Here is a 19,748-nt window from a genome sequence, read left to right as displayed (position 1 = left end):
TATATATATATATAGATATAGATATATATGTATGGTAATAATCTGTAGCAATAACAAGCGATATATAATGATACGAGATGCCTTCAATAAGTTTCCAGACCTTTTTTTTTTTTTTTTTTTTTTTTTTTACAGGCATTTAAAATTGTCATAGACTCTTAAAAATTCTGTATGTCATATCTCTTATGAGATGACTGACCAATTTTTATCATTTCAGGTTCAAATGAACAACTACAGCTGGAATTGGAATACACCCTACTAAAGCCCGATTGTCACAGCTGGTGAATTTCCAAAATGCAATCTGGACATAAGGACACTTGAGAAAAACGATATGAAATAAAATTCTGTGGTATGTCTATAGGGACAATAAGTGCACAGTTTGATGTCAGTGTGGGAACTGTACATACAATTATTTATGAGGAACTGAAGATGCGGAAGATTTGCGTAAAGTTTGTCCCAAAGGTGCTCAGAGAAGATCACAGAAAGAAAGATGTTGTCATGACAACAGGGAGTTGATCAATTCAGATCCCACTGTTCTTGATGCTTGGGTGATCTGCGATGAAAACTGGATCTACTGCTACGACCCAGAGACCAAGAGAGTTCCCAGTGGAAGCACGCTGACTCTCCCAGACCCAAGAAGGCCAGAAATTTAGGATCTCTTTTTTTGACAGCACAGGCATGATCTACATGCACTGGGTATCCACTGACAGACAGTCAACAAGGAATACTATGTTGAGGTTTCAAGGGAGTTCCTGAAGAGACTCCGTCGTTAGAGGCCAGCACTCTTCAAATCAGGTCAATGGCATTTCCACCAGGACAGTCCACAACTCCATCCTTGTCACAAACTATTTGACCAAGATAGGCATCAAGACAGTTCCTCACCCTCCCTATTGTTCAAATCTTGTTCCTTGTGACTTTTGGTTATTCCTTAGCTCAAGGAAAACCTTAGAGGTTGTTGTTATGAGATAATTGAGCAGATGATAGAAGCTGTGATGAGGGTCATTGACACGCTAACACAAAAAAACTTCCATGGGACGTTCCAGAAGTTGTTGGAACGGTACAAGTGCATTGCAGCCGGAGGAGATTACTTCAAAGTGGACTAGAGTTTCATGTGTATACTATCAATAAAAGTGGCTATATGAAGAAGTCTGGAAACTTATTGAAGGCACCTTGAGATTGTAGATGTAGAATTAAAGGTTCTTTAAATTCATACTAGAATGGTCCGCAATCACCTGTGATGTAGTAGACTAAGAACTTGGTAAAAATTTAGTTGTGAAAGTTAAACTCTTCTGGAGGTCGACGGTTCAATCCTCAGTGTGGGATACACTCAAAAACCTCAGTGCTTGCTAATCCCCTTCCCCCGCCACTGCTTTTCTCAAAAAAATTTGGACAATGATAACCACAGAAAAAAATAAAAATATAAAAATTTGTTTCAAACTGATTTGGATATAAATGAGAAAATAAGATGAAAATATTTGTGATGTAAAATTTTTTTTTTTTTTTTTTTTAACATTTTATCGTCTCAATATCTTCTGTAGGGTTCATGCCTGTATGACGCCTGTGACGGATAACCTTTGTACTCTGATTGTGAACTCCTCGAAGATTGACCTGAATCATTGTAGCGCCGCTGGTGTCGACGTCCCGACGACGGTTGCATATTTGGTAAAGAACTGTGATGCATCTGCCGCTGTTGATAATAGTTCATGGAATTGTTCCCATAATTGCCAGAACTGTTATTCTTATTCTGCTGATGCTGGTCATAGTTCCGTGGGGAGGAGCTGTCGTAGGGACTCGATCCACGACTGGATACGTTCTCCACCCTTCTGCTGTCTGGAGTGTTGAATCGAGGCTGAGTGGGACTATCAGTAGCTGATCCGCCCGTGCGGGAACGCAAGTTCAGCATTTTTCCAAATAGAGTAATACCATCCATGATCCGGGCGCTGTACGGAACTGATTCCGGGTGCTTAAACTGAATGAAGGCATAAGACTTTCCTTTGGGAATGTGAACTTTCTCCAACGGACCAGCCTAAGTGAAACGAGAAAAAGAAAAGATTTTAATAACCATCCTTATGAGATAGGTAAAAATTTTTTTTTTTTTAATCTTTAAACAATGAAATTATGAGATAGGTAAAAAAAAATATTTTTTAATTTTAAAACAATGAAATTATGAGATAAGTAAAAAATATTTTTTTTTAATTTTAAAACAATGAAATTATGAGATAAGTAAAAAATATTTTTTTTTAATTTTAAAACAATGAAATTATAAGATAGGTAAAAAATATTTTTTTTTAATTTTAAAACAATGAAATTATGAGATAGGTAAAAAAAAATATTTTTTAATTTTAAAACAATGAAATTATGAGATAGGTAAAAACAAATATTTTTTAATTTTAAAACAATGAAATTATGAGATAGGTAAAAAATATTTTTTTTTAATTTTAAAACAATGAAATTATGAGATAGGTAAAAAAAAATATTTTTTAATTTTAAAACAATGAAATTATGAGATAAGTAAAAAATATTTTTTTTTAATTTTAAAACAATGAAATTATGAGATAGGTAAAAAATATTTTTTTTTAATTTTAAAACAATGAAATTATGAGATAAGTAAAAAATATTTTTTTTTAATTTTAAAACAATGAAATTATGAGATAAGTAAAAAATATTTTTTTTTAATTTTAAAACAATGAAATTATGAGATAGGTAAAAAATATTTTTTTTTAATTTTAAAACAATGAAATTATGAGATAGGTAAAAAATATTTTTTTTTAATTTTAAAACAATGAAATTATGAGATAGGTAAAAAATATTTTTTTTAATTTTAAAACAATGAAATTATGAGATAGGTAAAAAATATTTTTTTTTAATTTTAAAACAATAAAATTATGAGATAAGTAAAAAATATTTTTTTTTAATTTTAAAACAATAAAATTATGAGATAGGTAAAAAATATTTTTTTTTAATTTTAAAACAATGAAATTATGAGAAAGGTAAAAACAAATATTTTTTAATTTTAAAACAATGAAATTATGAGATGGGTAAAAAATATTTTTTTTTAATTTTAAAACAATAAAATTATGAGATAGGTAAAAAATATTTTTTTTAAATTTTAAAACAATGAAATTATGAGATAAGTAAAAAATATTTTTTTTAAATTTTAAAACAATGAAATTATGAGATAGGTAAAAAATATTTTTTTTTAATTTTAAAACAATGAAATTATGAGATAGGTAAAAAAAAATATTTTTTAATTTTAAAACAATGAAATTATGAGATAAGTAAAAAATATTTTTTTTTAATTTTAAAACAATGAAATTATGAGATAGGTAAAAAATATTTTTTTTTAATTTTAAAACAATGAAATTATGAGATAAGTAAAAAATATTTTTTTTTAATTTTAAAACAATGAAATTATGAGATAAGTAAAAAATATTTTTTTTTAATTTTAAAACAATGAAATTATGAGATAGGTAAAAAATATTTTTTTTTAATTTTAAAACAATGAAATTATGAGATAGGTAAAAAATATTTTTTTTTAATTTTAAAACAATGAAATTATGAGATAGGTAAAAAATATTTTTTTTTAATTTTAAAACAATGAAATTATGAGATAGGTAAAAAATATTTTTTTTTAATTTTAAAACAATAAAATTATGAGATAAGTAAAAAATATTTTTTTTTAATTTTAAAACAATAAAATTATGAGATAGGTAAAAAATATTTTTTTTTAATTTTAAAACAATGAAATTATGAGAAAGGTAAAAACAAATATTTTTTAATTTTAAAACAATGAAATTATGAGATGGGTAAAAAATATTTTTTTTTAATTTTAAAACAATAAAATTATGAGATAGGTAAAAAATATTTTTTTTTAATTTTAAAACAATGAAATTATGAGATAAGTAAAAAATATTTTTTTTTAATTTTAAAACAATAAAATTATGAGATAAGTAAAAAATATTTTTTTTAAATTTTAAAACAATGAAATTATGAGATAAGTAAAAAATATTTTTTTTTAATTTTAAAACAATGAAATTATGAGATAGGTAAAAAATATTTTTTTTTAATTTTAAAACAATGAAATTATGAGAAAGGTAAAAACAAATATTTTTTAATTTTAAAACAATGAAATTATGAGATAAGTAAAAAATATTTTTTTTTAATTTTAAAACAATGAAATTATGAGATAGGTAAAAAATATTTTTTTTTAATTTTAAAACAATGAAATTATGAGATAGGTAAAAAAAAATATTTTTTAATTTTAAAACAATGAAATTATGAGAAAGGTAAAAACAAATATTTTTTAATTTTAAAACAATGAAATTATGAGATAGGTAAAAAATATTTTTTTTTAATTTTAAAACAATGAAATTATGAGATAGGTAAAAAAAAATATTTTTTAATTTTAAAACAATGAAATTATGAGATAAGTAAAAAATATTTTTTTTTAATTTTAAAACAATGAAATTATGAGAAAGGTAAAAACAAATATTTTTTAATTTTAAAACAATGAAATTATGAGATAGGTAAAAACAATTTTTTTTTAATTTTAAAACAATGAAATTATGAGATAGGTAAAAAAAAATATTTTTTTAATTTTAAAACAATGAAATTATGAGATAAGTAAAAAATATTTTTTTTTAATTTTAAAACAATGAAATTATGAGATAGGTAAAAACAATTTTTTTTTAATTTTAAAACAATAAAATTATGAGATAGGTAAAAACAATTTTTTTTAAATTTTAAAACAATAAAATTATGAGATAGGTAAAAAAAAAAAAATTTAATTCAAAAACAAATTTATTATATTTTTAACATTTCTAAATTTTTTAGATGAGGATTGATTATTTGTATTATTTTTTATTTTTCGGACTACTGTTCTCATCTTGGGTGTTTTTTTTTTTTAATGTCATTTTCACAACGTTTCAGTCAATGAAACTTCCAACCTTCTTCAAGTGTATCTTGTTGATCTCTGGAATGTTTCTGTTGAACCTGAGAATCTGAATCAGGATAAGCTTATCTTTGAAACAACACATTTCGGGTAAAAACATTATTACATCAGGGCTCTATGGATAAATTTATCTTAGTTGACCTTTGACAACTAAATATTTTCGTTTACTTGCCAAATAGAAAAGTTACTAGCCAAAACCACATGATTTTTAGAATATGACATCTTCGTTCTGTGACGAGTATACATCATAAAGATTTTTCTGTATAATTTTAAATAAGTGCAATTCTACAATGCAACAAATTTTATGTGGATACTTGAAGGTATAAACATTCTGTTTTCTTCAAATGTTTTTTTAAACAGCATTCATTAAAAAGAGTATATAGTTCTATCAAACTTTTATTGTTTAAATAATTTAACCTTGTTCATTTTATTAAAAAAAAAGCTGAAAAGATATTTTTCATTCAGTAGTGAGCTTTGGAAGATTGTCAGTGAAAGAAATGCAATCGCCAAAAGATAAACGTTTCATTATTTCTAGTCATTACTTTGAAAAATCACTCGCAAATGCGACTGTTTCACTCGCAATGTAGAGCCCTGTACATACTTGTGTGTCATGATAAAATTAAGAGCCCTGCGAATGGAACCGTTTATTTACTTTATGCTGGTAATGTGCTCTAATTCTGGCAACTTCTTAAATCATTCGTTGACATCTATGCTGATGACACGACCATCTATGGCAACACATCAAAGGCCGTGAATGACAAAGTTCTCTCTAATTCTCTCTCCTCTGATCTTAAGCGCGTGGTACAATGGGGGAAGAGGTGGCTGGTCACTTTTAATGCATCCAAAACCAAGCTTCTATCTTTACATCATCAACGCTCTGATCCCCATCTGGCATCAATTGAAATGGATGGCTCTCGTCTTGGGGAGGCTCCATGTTTTGACAAGCTTCTGGGTTTGACCTTTACTCCTGATCTGAAATGGAATATGTACATCAAATCTGTTGCCAGGGATGCTGGGAAAATGGTGGGATCCTTCTACCGCTCCAGAAGATATCTTACTACTGATGCAATTTTCTATCTGTATAAAAGCCAAGTACATCCAAGGATGGAGTACTGCTGCCACATCTGGGCAGGAGCTGCTAAAAACAGCCTATCCTGCCTTGACAGAGTACAAAATAGACTTCATGGCTTAGTGGGGGATGCCCTTTTCTCTTCCCTGCAACCTCTCTCCCACAGAAGAGACGTTGCGAGCCTGTCTTTGTTTTATCGTTATTTCCATGGCAGGTGCTCGTCTGAGCTGCAATCCCTCGCCCTCCCCCTCGCCAATCTTTCACGAGAAACACTAGTCTAGCTGAAACTACTGTCAATAATTTTCCCCACTCTTTATCTGTGCCTAAATCCAAACGTAGATTCCATGAACAAAGCTTCTTTCTTAGAACTGCACGCCAGTGGAACTCTCTGCCGCTTACCCGTTTCCCACCTGACTACAACTTGGACGTCTTCAAGTCCAACATAAACAAACTCCTGACAAACCGTCCCCTTAAGTAAGACACTCTATCAAAACCCCCAATACTAATGATTACTACAATACTATCTCATTGATTACTGTACACGCAATAACCCTTATCCCTGAGTCGAGCCTTGATAAGTGGTGACCCCCAATTGTATTTTGAGTGTCATCCGCACTGAGGATTGAACCTTCAACCTCCAGAAGAGTGTAACTTTACAACTGCTTTTTATCACTCAAATCGCTTAAGACTTCTATCCTGTCACAGCTGATGAAATGAAAACAACCACAAGATGGGAACAGTAGTTCAAAGAATATAAACAAGCAACCCTCGTCTTAAAAATTTAGAAACACGCATTCTTTGTTTAACGAAAGCTCCCTGAAACGCACTGCGTTCAACATTATAGTTGATGCCTATTTCGCAATCGGGCCCTCACTCGTGTACGTCCAAGGATGGAGTATTGCTGTTACATCTGAGCAGGAGCTGCTAGGAAGATCTTATCCTGCCTTGACTAAGTTCAGAATAGACTTCGTAGCGTAGTGGGGGATGCCCTTTTCATGGCAAGTGCTCGTCTGAGCTCCAATCTATGGTCCCCCACCCTCGCCAAACATTCACGAGAAACACTCGCTTGGCTGTAAACACTAGCAATAATTTCCCTGACTCTTTATCTGTGTCTGAACCTAAAACGTAGATTCCATGAACAAAGTTTCTTTCTAAGAACTGCACACCTGTGGAACTCTTCTGTTTACCTGCTTTCCAGCTGGCTACAATATGGCCGTCTTCAAGTCCAATGTAAACAAGTTCTTGATGAGCCGTTCTCTTTAAGTAATCCGATTTACCAAATTTACACTTCTAACGATTACTATGATATTGTCCTTTTGACCACTGTACACTCTTTAACCCTTATCCTCGAGTGGCCTCTGGGCCTTCATGAGTGGTAATTCCATTGTAAAAAAAAAAAAAAGAAAAAAAAAGAAAGAAAGAAAGAAAGACCGCCAGAAATTTACCTATTTATATAAAATAAAAAAATTAAAGATAAAAGTACAGAATCGGTACAAAACACCCTGCCTTTCCCATGTTAAGAAAGACTTAAAATAATAACGTTATTATTTCAGCACGGATCAATAAGTGCATGAGTACCATATTTTTTTCTAAACAAGCGAAAAAGAAAACGATTTTTTCTTTTTTTGGTAAAATTTGCCGTCCTTAACATGGGTGTGTCTATACCGACAGCCGTTCTTAACATTGGGAGGTTGGGGAGCTGTCTACCGACAGCCGTTCTTAACATGGGGAGGTTGGGGGTGTCTATTCCGACAGCCCTTCTTAATATGGGGAGGTTGGGGGGGGGTGTCTATTCCGACAACCGTTCTTAACATTGGGAGGTTGGGGGTGTCTATACCGACAGCCGTTCTTAACATTAGGAGGTTGGGGGTGTCTTCCGAAAGCCGTTCTTAACATTGGGAGGTTGGGAGTGTCTATTCTGCCTGCTACAATTTTGGCCAAGATTAAAGTGTAGTATCTGTTCATCAGATGCGGCACTTCCATTTCTCGTTCTCTTTCAGTGGAGGAGAAATCCTTCACGACTGAGACAATTTTTATTTTTGTACCTTTTCTCCACGTTAAAAAACGACCCTGGTGTCTAACTCTGTCCTGTGGGGAGGCATTGTAAATAGGTACAATAACTGCAAATTTCTGCGCACGCGTACTCACTTCACCGCCGTACATGAAAGTCTAAAAAAAAAAAAAATGGCGGAACAGATACTACACTTTGATCTTGTCGCCCAGGCCACGGAAGGCCGCGGGGCAGTAGATAAAAAAGGAACAGCAGTCGTTTGACACCGGTTAAAAGAATGCAATTTGATTGGATAGAGAAATTATGACGTCATTACTATGAAAAATTGATAAAATTTAAAAATTGAAATTGTTGGAAAAGAATTGGAAAAGAATTTAATAACAAGTATTTCATAATTAATAGTATTTTTTAATTTTTTTAAGTTAAGATAGAATTTAAGAATTGAAATTATTGTAAAAGAATTTAATAAGTATTTAATAATAGTATAAAAATAAGGGTTTGTATTACTGTACACATAGATTCGAAAAAGTTGTCAAAAAACAAATATATAACAAATAAATGTTATCAAAGGCAAGATAAGTTACTTTTCTGCCAACCTGGATATATTTTTTGTGTTTTTATTCAATGTAACATATTTATTCAGCTCGAAAAACGTACATTGTTTACCGATGTATTCGAAAATTCAAGATGGCGTCTCACACCCTCTTTAACACGGTAAGTTTGGGAAAAGGTGTTATAAATAAAAAACTATACAAAATACTATTAAAAACCCACCGAATATATGTCAACCTATGTCACGGTAAGATATATTGAGCGAGTTTTTAACAGTATGTTGACCGGTTTTTTATTTATAACACCTTTTCCCAAACTTACCGTGTTAAAGAGAGAACCAGACGCCATCTTGAATGTTCCAATACATCGGTAAACACTGTATGCTTTTCGAGCTGAATAAATATGTTACATTGAATAAAAACACAAAAAATATATCCAGGTTGGCAGAAAAGTAACTTATCTTGCCTTTGATAACATTTATTTGTTATATATTTGTTTTTTGACAACTTTTTCGAATCTATGTGTACAGTAATACAAACCCAACTATTTTACTTTTATTTTAAATTTAAAAATGTTAATTAGCTGTCCAGTTAAAAGAATTTTTTTTAAGATAGAATTTAAGAATTGAAATTATTGTAAAAGAATTTAAGTATTTAATAATCTACATTTGTTGGAATTTGTGTGGCGGTGAAGGAAATCGGCGCAAATATTTCCGCGTATAATAATATGTATCAGAGAACAATATCAATTCTAATTATCTTTGGTTGGTAAAAAAAATCTGTTTTATACTAAAAAAAAAAAAAAAATTACTTCACAGGAAACGCGGACCTTGCGTAAACAGTTTTCTTTTAATGGTTGCTCCCCGAAATGCGCAAAAAAGTTTTTTTCACTTTCTTCATATATATCTCATAGACTTTTTTTTTATCATGCGCGTATTTATTTATTTCTAAAACAATCATTTATTAAAAAAAAAAATCTGTTTTCTAATAGTGCCAATTTCATTTTATTTATAAAATGACGTCATAATTTCTCTATCCAATCAACGGCATTTTTCCAACCGGTGTAAGACGACTTTTTTTTTTTTTTTTTTTTACATAGGCATCACCACATTATCAAGGCCCAGAGGCCACTCAAGGATAAGGATTAAAGAGTGTACAGTAGAAATTGGACAATATAGTAATCATTAGTAATGAAAATTTGGTAAATTTGATAACTTATATGGAACGGCTCATCAAGAACTTGTTTACGTTAGACTTGAAGACAACCATATTGTAGTCAGCCGGAAAGCAGGAAAACGGAAGACAATTCCACAGGCGTGCAGTTCTAATAAAAAAGCTTTGTTCATGGAATCTACGTTTAGGTTTAGGCACAGATAAAGAGTGGGGGGAATTATTGATAGTGTTTACAGCTAGACGAGTGTTTCTTGTGAAAGTTTTGAGAGGGGGGACCATAGATTGAAGTTCAGTCGAACACTTTCCATGAAAATAACGATACATCAGAGACAAACTCGCAACATCTCTTCTGTGAGATAGAGGTTGCAAGGAGGAGAAAAGGACATCTCCTACGAGGCTACGAAGTCTATTTTGAACTCTATCAAGGCAGGCCAAGTCCTTTCTAGCAGCTCCTGCCCAGATGTGGCAACAGTATTCCATCCTTGGACGTACCTGGCTCTTATATAGATAGAGAATAGCATCAGCAGTGAGATATCTACCGGATCGATAGAAAGATCCCACCATTTTTCCAGCGGCCTTGGCAACAGATTTGATGTACGTGTTCCATTTAAGATCAGGAGTAATGGTCAAGCCCAGAAGCTTGTCAAAACTTGAGGCCTCCTGAAGACGAGAGCCATTCATTTCAATTGATGCCAAATGTGGATTAGAATGTTGATGATGTAAAGAGAGAAGCTTGGTTTTAGATGCATTAAAAGTAACCAGCCACTCCTTTCCCCATTGTACTACGTGCTCAAGATCAGAGGAGAGAGAATTGGAGAGAACTTGGTCGTTTACTGTCTTAGATGTGCTACCATAAATGGTAGTGTCATCAGCATAAATGTCTACAAATGATGTAAGGATGTGATTTGGAAGATCATTAATGTAGATCAGGAAAAGAGTTGGGCCCAGGATGGACCCCTGAGGGACACCGGCATTAATACTGTGAGCTTCTGATTTTTGCCCCTCAACTACTACTCTTATGAACCTATCAGAAAGAAATGATTTAATAATTGAGAAGACTTTTCCAGCTATACCATAGCTAGCGATCTTATGAAGTAAACTATCAAAGGCTTTAGATATGTCAAGAGCAATTGCCCTAGAAAGATTGCCACCGTCAAGAGATTTGCTAATCCTATGCGATATAACTGTAAGCACATCTGCTGTAGATCTAGCAGAACGGAAACCATATTGAGTGTCACTAAGAAGGTTATTTTTGTTGAGATGGTTGATGACTGCTGCCCCTTTTTTATCTTCCTAATTTTTGTTTACTTAAAGTGCAAGAGGGCCAAATATTTTTTTTTTTTAGATTTCGGTGTGCTAAAAACGAATCTGAAAACAGTTTCCGTCGCAAAAAAATAGTTTTCATATTAAGAAATTACTTTTGCGAAAAGTGGGTGATCACTTTTCCATGTAAATTCCAATACCCACTTTCTGGCCACAGAGGGGTCATTTTTTGTGTTTATTGGCTAAAAAGTTTTGGTGCTAATGCACTTACTGATCCGCGCTATTTTTGAGATCGTATTTCCAAGTTTAATTAAAGCTTTATCATATGTTTTTTTTTAATTCAATTATAAGGTTAAAGTACAGAATAGGTACAAAACACCCTCCCCTCCCCATGCTAAGAATGGCTTTTTTAATAACATTATTTCAGCACGGATCAATAAGTTCATGAGTACCAAGTTTTTTTGTTTGATTTCTTTTGAATGGTATTAACCCCTGAACTCTGGGACTATTTCCCATTTCACAGCTTAGCATTCGTTTACGCTACACGCGAGCATAAACAAAGTCTGTTAAATGTGCATTCGCATACCAAACTGCCTTGTCACAGGGTACTCATGCAGAGAGTGATCCGGATGTCTCAGCTCATGCCCGGCTTTCTCCGGAATATGACGTCAACAGCCGGAGTAAGCCGAGTGTCGCCAAAGAAATAAAGCCGTTTGACGTAACATAAAGCTGAGACAATGATAATGTAGCGCGATGGTTTTCGACGCGACATGCGTTCATGAGAGTTGAAAATTCAAAGCGCGTACAAAATGGCTACCCGTGATAACATATAGAATTACATGGTTTAATATTTGGAAAACTACTTGTTTTTCGTCTAATTTTTCGACAATTGTAAGAAATTTCTCCCCTACACACCCAATTTCTTCCCAGCAGATAGCAAATGAAACTCCACAAACAAAGGCATACCTTTAACTCAAATTGTATTCAAGATGTATCAGTAAATGAAAGTTCTTTGGTCACGGTAAGTCCTTGCAAAAACAGTGGCTGAATTTGCTATCCATTGCAATGGAGCCATTAGTTATGATTCCTCTGTGGGAACGTTAGTTCGGGGTTTCTTTAGAAGGATGTCCATGTTGTACATGGTGAATACGGCGTGAATGTTCTCGCCCAATATGGCATATTTTGGGACCTCATGGTCTCTGGAAGAAATAGGAATAATTTCCCATAATCAAATATATCAAGACGAACACTGTAGAATATCCTCATTGGGTAAAATAAGTTCAGCAATTATGTTGTCTCTGTATTTAGAGAAATGTCCTTCGTCCACCCACTGCATGGTGTCCAATGAAGGTAAAATCCTGGCACTCTATGACAGAGCACCGCACCGCTGTGTGAGTCTTTACCGTTCTGTGTTCATTTGTCAGACTGAAAAATAACACACATGTAATACAAAATTGGTGCCAACTGGTGCATTCAAATTGAACCAATCAAAGACCGTCTAGCAAATCATGTTAGGCGGGCAAAAAAAATGGCGTTGGTTATGGAATTTCTCACACTGTGACAATGCAGTTTGGTACACGAGTGCACATTTAACAGCCTTTTTGTATGCTCGCATGTAGCGTCAATGAAGGCTGGGTTGTAAAATGGAAAATAGTCCCAGAGCTAAGGGGTTAATACCATACAAACGGTAAATTTGCGATGGAAACGGTTACCATATTCTTTTAAAGCACACCAAAAACTACAAAAAAAACTATTTTTTTTCTATACGAATGTGAGACGAGCCTTAAAGTAAAATAATACCAATTTTTCTTTATTTTTTTTAATTTCCTTGTCTTTTGCAGTAAATGTTTACTTTAACTACAACAGAACACCGACCAATAAAATTTGTTTTTTATAGGTTTTCGGGGTTGCTAACAACGAATCTGATATTTAAACCCGTCGCAAATTTACCGTTTGCATGGTATTAATCCCTGAACCCTCGCACTATTTTGTGCCAACTCACCGCCATCGTTTATGCTATTCTTACATAATGTGGGGTTTGTATTACTGTACACATAAATTCGAAAAAGTTGTCAAAAAACAAATATATAAGAAATAAATGTTATCAAAGGCAAGATAAGTTACTTTTCTACCAAACTGGATACATTTTTTTGTTTGTTTTTATTCAATTTAACATGTTTATTAAGCTCGAAAAACATGCAGTGTTTACCGATGGATTGGAAAATTCTAAATGGCGCCCAGCCCCAACACTCTCTTTAACATGGTAAGTTTGGGAAAATGTGTTATAAATAATAAACTAGACAAAATACTATTAAAAAAAACACCGAATATATGTCAACTTATGTCACGGTAACATATATTGGGCGAATTTCTAACAGTATTTTGTCTAGTCTATTATTTATAACATCTTTTCCTGAACTTACCGTGTTAAAGAGAGTGTCGGGCGCCATTTTGAATTTTCCAAAACATCGGTAAACAATGTATGTTTTTCGAGCTGAATAAACATGTTAAATTGAATAAAAACACGAAAAATATATCCAGTTTGGTAAAAAAAGTAATTTATCTTGCCTTTGATAACATTTATTTGTTATATATTTGTTTTTGTTTTTTTGACAACTTTTTCGAATCTATGTGTACAGTAATACAAACCCCAAACGCGAAATTTTTTTTTCTGAGAACTTCAGACTATAACGAATACGTACAATATAATTTTTTTTTCAATATTTTCATTTTTTAATGTCTTGACTAAATTGTATAAGAGCCCAAATTCGTTATTAACACACCGAAATCTACAAAAAAATATTTTGTTATAGACGAACCAGAGACGGACCTTAATATAAAATTTTACCAAAGAATCAGAGAAAGAGGTGATTATTCTCATTCAGGTTCGACCGATTAATCATTTAACGATAAATTGAATATGATTTTTTAAAATATTTATTTAAAAAAGGAAAACAATTTATATTTTTTTAAAAATGGGAGAAATTCTGGTTCAGACTAGAAAAAAAAAGCGAACGACATTCATTTCGAAACCAAACAAGAATTAAAAACACACAAATAACAATGAATCAAAAACAAATCAGACATACTTGCAAAAATAATTCGTAAAGTAATTCATCTTTGATATTATCCGGTAAATTTCCAACCCACAAAGTTTTGGCGTCGTTGCTCATTTTTTTTTTGTTTTTCGTGAAAAATTATAAAAAATAAAAATTGTTCGCAAAAGATTGAAGATTTTCACAAAGGGAGATAACTCTTGATTTAAAACCGAAAACTTCTAAGGGAGATAATTGTGTTTGTGTGTGTGTGTGTGTGTGTGTGTGTGTGTTTTTTACATTTATTAATTAATACTATTAATTTCATAGGTACTTGGTAATCTTTTAAACCAACACATTTCAGGTTAAAACATTATTACCTACTTAGGCGTCATGTCGAAATTAAGCTAAATCTGCAAATTGCAAAAAACAACTCAATAGAAAAATAATTACAAGTAAAAAATAGAATTTGCTAAATTATCAAGTTTTCTTGTCTGTTTAATGCTGTGAGAAATGAATCTCACAAACTCAATACTCCCGAGCTGAGGCAAAAATAATTCCACAATTACAAAACCATACCTTTAAACTCAAATTTTATTCAGTTATAACATCAAAGAAAGGTTGTTGGTCCAGATACAGTCCTTGCAAAATGATGGGTCAGTTTTGCCTCCCAAATAGGAAGCCAGTAGTTAACTCCTTTTGGTGGAGTGGTAGCGTGTTTTTCCTTTGAAGGCATAAATTGAGTCTGTATGAGCCCTTTCTAGTCTCGCAACAAAAACATGTGTTCACACCTCAAGCCATTTTTCTTGTCATACACATATGCGCACATATACACACACACATAGATATATTCACATTCACATACATAGACTCACATTCACGTGCATACACACACACGCTAACGTACACACATGTACGCACACGTACGCACACATGGGCAACGTCACTTCCCCTTTAAGGAAATCCACACATGCGCAAAAGACCACCAGAAACAACTATAAAAGCAAGAGACCTGAGCTGTTTCCTTCTTTTCAACTCAGCTCGGGAGCTGAGTGGTCGACAGACCATCCGCTCCCTTTTGGGGCGCACGCGCCCGCGCGCCTCATGTCACCTGCTACTATGTGTGGGGCAAGAGTCAACAGATAGTATGCACACCTTACACGCTTTCTATCTCCATGGCCTGGATTGACTTTCTCTCTCTCTCTCTCTCTCTCTCTCTCTCTCTCTCTCTCTCTACAACAATTTACTTTCCTTCTCACCAGTTAACAGCGAAAGACACATGCTAAACTGGATTGACTTTCTCACTCTCTCTTTCTAACCAACAATTGACTTTCCTTCTCACCAGTTATCAGCGAGAGACGCACGTCAAACTAAACACATGCTGTACCCTTTTCTTTCATTTGTTTCTTCATGAAATAAATCCTAGTTCGTTTATTTCAATAAACACGTTGTTCATTTCTTCCTCAAAGCAATTCATTTTTCCTATTTTGTACAACTGGGGGATATATATAATATATAATATAATGCCTGTTCTACAAATACTTTAATGGTGAATGCTCTGACGAACTGCAAACACTTGTACCTCCCCGACGTAACTACCCCCGACAAACCCGACAAGCTACTAAGTCTCATCCCTTTACAGTGGAGATCCCTAGGTGCAAGAAAGCCTTTTACTCCAATAGTTTCTTCCCCAGAACTGCGGGTCTTTGGAACTCCCTTCCGGGATTCTGCTTTCCCAACTGCAATGATATGCAGAAGTTCAAGTGTAATGTTAACAAACATCTTTCTACTCTTCTCCCTTCATAATGACCCCGCTAATTAATTCCCTAATAGTAGCCCCCTGCTTCAAAGTGGCACTGTGCCTTGTTTGGGGTGAAAATTGAATTAAAAAAAAAAAAAAAAAAAAAAAAATATCTACCAATCCACTACAAGTCCTTTGGGACCCTAATTGAATTGAGAAAAGTTCAAACATTTAGGTGATATAAACATGATGAAAATGTTCAAATGATGCCATCCTCAAATTAGGATATCTTCGGCACAAATATAAAGGTGTCTTTACTTGTAGAGATTTCAAGTCCTTTTTCACCAAACATTTAGGCGATATAAACGTGAAGAAATTGTTGCAGCTCCATTCTCAATAAGGCATTCTCCTTGGAGCTGACTTTTGTGAGTCTTTCTTGCTGGGTGTTTTTTCGTAGACTGAAAAACAAAATTGATGTTTACAAAAAAGGCGCCAAGTAATTACTTGGCCCATACAAATTAACCAATCACAGGCTGCCCGCAAGAAATGTGTGTAGGTGGCTTAAAACATGAACATGGCATTTGAACTGGAATTTCTCACAATGCTTGTTAATAGTCAACAGGTCGACTTTTTTAACATGTTGCATTAATTCTCATGCTTAAAATAGTAATACATCGGTAAATGTGTAGTTTAGCGGCGTAAATTATTTGACAGACATAGAATTATAAAAACTATTTATTTTTTATATAAAACACATCATTAAATCCAAAGGTAAAATAAAGCCAGAAAAAAAAAAATTATTTTTATGTTTTTTTTTCATCATTTTTTATGTGAGTAAATATACAACATTCGAGGCTGCCACATTGCTTTTAAAATTTGGCCTTTCTAAGTTTTGACAGATTGGCCTTTTTCATGCCATTTCATTTAAAATAATATGGTGGCCAAAAACAGAGTCCATGAAAGAGCGTAAAAAAAGGTCAAATTTGGCCTGAAAAAGGCCAATCTGTCAAACCTTAGGCCAAATTTTAAAAGCAATATGGCGCCATCAAAGTGTATTTTATATATCTGGGAGTGTTCTTAGATAAGTTTTGTATCAAAATGCATCCAATAAGTAACGAAAATCGATCAATGAAAAAACTCTGATTAAAGAGGGAACAATCTGATTTTAACTAAAGTTAACAACGTTATACAACCTAACATCACAAATACATTTAAGAAGTTTTATCATCACACAAGCAGAAGAGGCCAGTGTAAAACATCAACAGTAGGTTCTTTGATAAGGCAAGAGCGCATTTGAAATAAAAGTTTCTGCTTATGTTGTATATTGAAAGGGACAACTCCCAATATTTAGAGAAATGAAGTAATTAAAATTGAAAATAATATTTATTAAAGGAGAATGCTGGAATCGAACGTAGTGATCAAAAGTTAAAAATGAATACATATTGCTATTTAGATGAGATTCCAGGAATGCAGTGAATTATCCATTATTGTTAGAAATAACTATAAAAACAAAGTTATGTCAGAAGAATAATAAACAATCAAACTAAGGAATAAGAACAAGTGTTGGAAGAATATGCAGTGTCCAACGTGCAAACCAGGCACATTTGGCAGCATTCTGACGTCTCTTGGGATTGATGAGAGTTGGCTGCGGACTGAATGCTGACACATCCACAGTTAGAGATGATTCGACGCAGCATTTTCAGTTGAAAAAAGAAAAATAAGAAAAAAAATAAATGATTGTGAACCAATGGGAAGCTTTGGTGTCTTATAAAAAACAGTTTGCTACTGGGAGCCCCCGGAAAAATATAAAAGACCAAGATTTTACAAACCAGGGGTAGAATTCAGTAGGAGGATTTAAGAATAGAATTCATCTCGCTACATTAGTAAACATACGGACGGATTCTGTCACCAAACCTTAAGAGATGTGAAAAAGAAAAGAAGACACCAATGTGGACTGAAGCCAACTCTGCTCCCACGTTACGGGCCAAGCACCTTCATTTATTGGTTCACACCTAAATCGATAAATACAAACCAAATGAACAGAGGAGGAGCCAGAGTTCAGTTTGAGCTGAGTTAGCCTAAGCCTCTTTCAGAAGCGAGGCAGAGAAGACAAAATGTAGCAAATTAAAGAATATCCTTTGTGTTGCAAGGACACGTGTTGGAAGCATATGCAATATCCACGTGCAAAACATGCATACATTTGGCCACGTTCTGACGTCACAAAGAAATATAGATTCAATATATACAGTTAAGTTAGGGTTCAAAAACAACTGAGTTGGGAGTTGAGAGACATTCTGTCCGAGTTCAGTTAGAGCTGAATTGGAGAGAGAGTTAGCCTAAGGTCCTTTAGGAAACGAGGCTGAGAGGAGAAGACAAAATGAATCAATCTTATACAGATTCTTATCATTCTCATCACCAGCTGGAAAATAAATATCTTCATTTGTCATCAACCGCAAGGTAATGTGTTTTGTCTTTGTCTTGTATAATGAACTTTATACTTGCAAATATGAGAAGTTATCCAGCTTGGTAACCTACCTTCTTCAGAGCACACATTGCAGCATGTTCTATACATTTATATACCTGAGCCATTGACGCTGGTAGCAAGAGTAGACTGTATAAAGATGTGCAAATGACCAAGCCAGCTGTGCAAAGTGACATCACAGCAGAGATAAAAGGATACACGTGTTTGGAAAAGCATGTGTTCACACGTGGCTGGAGAAGGAGGAATGAACTGTTTAGATATTTAGAAAAAATGTGTTGTTGGAAATACTAGATGTAACTGTTTTTGTTAAAATGAAAGTGAGTCAAATTTGTTTTTTTTTTGCTGTCGCCTGTTTCTTTGATTTAGCAACTATGCTAAATTTATTCTAATTCATATTGCCTGAGAATGTCATGCTGCTGGGTTTGAACATTAGAGTCTTGGTCATGGCAATTGGTAGTTAAAAAGGTTTCTTGTTAAGTTGCTTTGTCTTTTTAATGTTAAATGTGACCCATTCTACTATACTAGATTAGATGCCATTTTCTAAAGATTCAGCTGTTGCCTTGCAGAGGCAGGTAAAAAAAAATAAAAGAAAAGCAAGGCAGAGAGGAGAAAACAAAATGTATCAATTTAACACGGCATCAGATTCTCATCATTCTCATCACCAGCTGGAAAATAAATGTCTTCATTTGTCATCAACTGCAAGATAATGTGTTTTTGTCTTTGTCTTGTATAATGAGCTTTATATGAAACTCTTTCCACAGTGTTTGCAAAACATCATAAGACTTGGTTGCTTTTGTATGCTCCTCAGAATGAGAGAGAGATTTGCATTGTATATTGAAAGGCACAAATCCCGGTATTTAGAGAAAGGAAGTAATTAGGGTTGAATATAATTATTATTAAAGGAGACTGCTGGAATCGAACTCAGTTATCAAAAGTTAAAATGGATCCATATTGTCATTTAGATAGGATTCCAGGAATGTAATGGAATTATCCATTGTAGTTAGAAATAACTATACAAAGTTAAGTCAGAGAAATAATAAACAATAAAACTAAGGAATGTCCTTTGTGTCGCCAGGACACGTGTTGGCCACGTTCTGACATCACAAAGAAATATAGATTTAATATCTACAGTTAGGATCGGAAACAGTTTGGAAGAGAGGAGAGACAGGATTGTCAGAGTTTAGTTCGAGTTGAAGAGAGAGTTAACTTAAGCTCATTCAGGAAGTGAAGGGGAGGAGGAGAAGACAAAATGTAAGCCTTTGTCTTCGTTTGTCCTTTCAAGGTAATGTGTTGTGTCTATTGTACAATGAACTTTATATGAAACCCTTTCCAAAGTGTTGTTTGTATCTCTCCCATCAGTAATGCATCTCTTTGTGTTAAAAAGAACTGTTCATTATACATCTCTCTTCATCTAGATCAGCATCCTATTATAAATGAGTACCCCACATGTACAACACTTAGAGCCCAATTGAAAC

General features: G+C 33.2%; 1 protein-coding gene across 1 annotated transcript; it reads right to left on the bottom strand.

The window, feature by feature from the left end:
• Window positions 1-961: 961 nt before the first annotated feature.
• LOC145249036 (uncharacterized) lies at window positions 962-14,268 on the bottom strand. Its single transcript, XM_080110897.1, has 2 exons — window positions 14,105-14,268; window positions 962-2,023 (listed from the first exon to the last, which is right to left on the bottom strand). Exons 1-2 carry the CDS (start codon window positions 14,186-14,188, stop codon window positions 1,520-1,522), a joined length of 588 nt encoding a protein of 195 aa, XP_079967023.1. The 5' UTR covers window positions 14,189-14,268; the 3' UTR covers window positions 962-1,519.
• Between the last annotated feature and the right edge of the window lie 5,480 nt (window positions 14,269-19,748).

Source organism: Euprymna scolopes, chromosome 27, assembly GCF_053919585.1.
Source record: "Euprymna scolopes isolate OS-2025 chromosome 27, ASM5391958v1, whole genome shotgun sequence".
Lineage (NCBI taxonomy): Eukaryota > Metazoa > Mollusca > Cephalopoda > Sepiida > Sepiolidae > Euprymna > Euprymna scolopes.
Note: the sequence above shows the minus strand (reverse complement) of the source record. Positions and strands in the feature narration are given on the sequence as shown.

Bases quoted from the DNA above. Each gene is read 5' to 3' on its own strand.
- LOC145249036 (XM_080110897.1), bottom strand. From the start codon at position 14,188: ATGAGCAACGACGCCAAAACTTTGTGGGTTGGAAATTTACCGGATAAT. The intron at 2,024-14,104 runs GTATGTCTGATT...CGTTTCACTTAG, and splicing joins TTTACGAATTATTTTTGCAA to GCTGGTCCGTTGGAGAAAGT.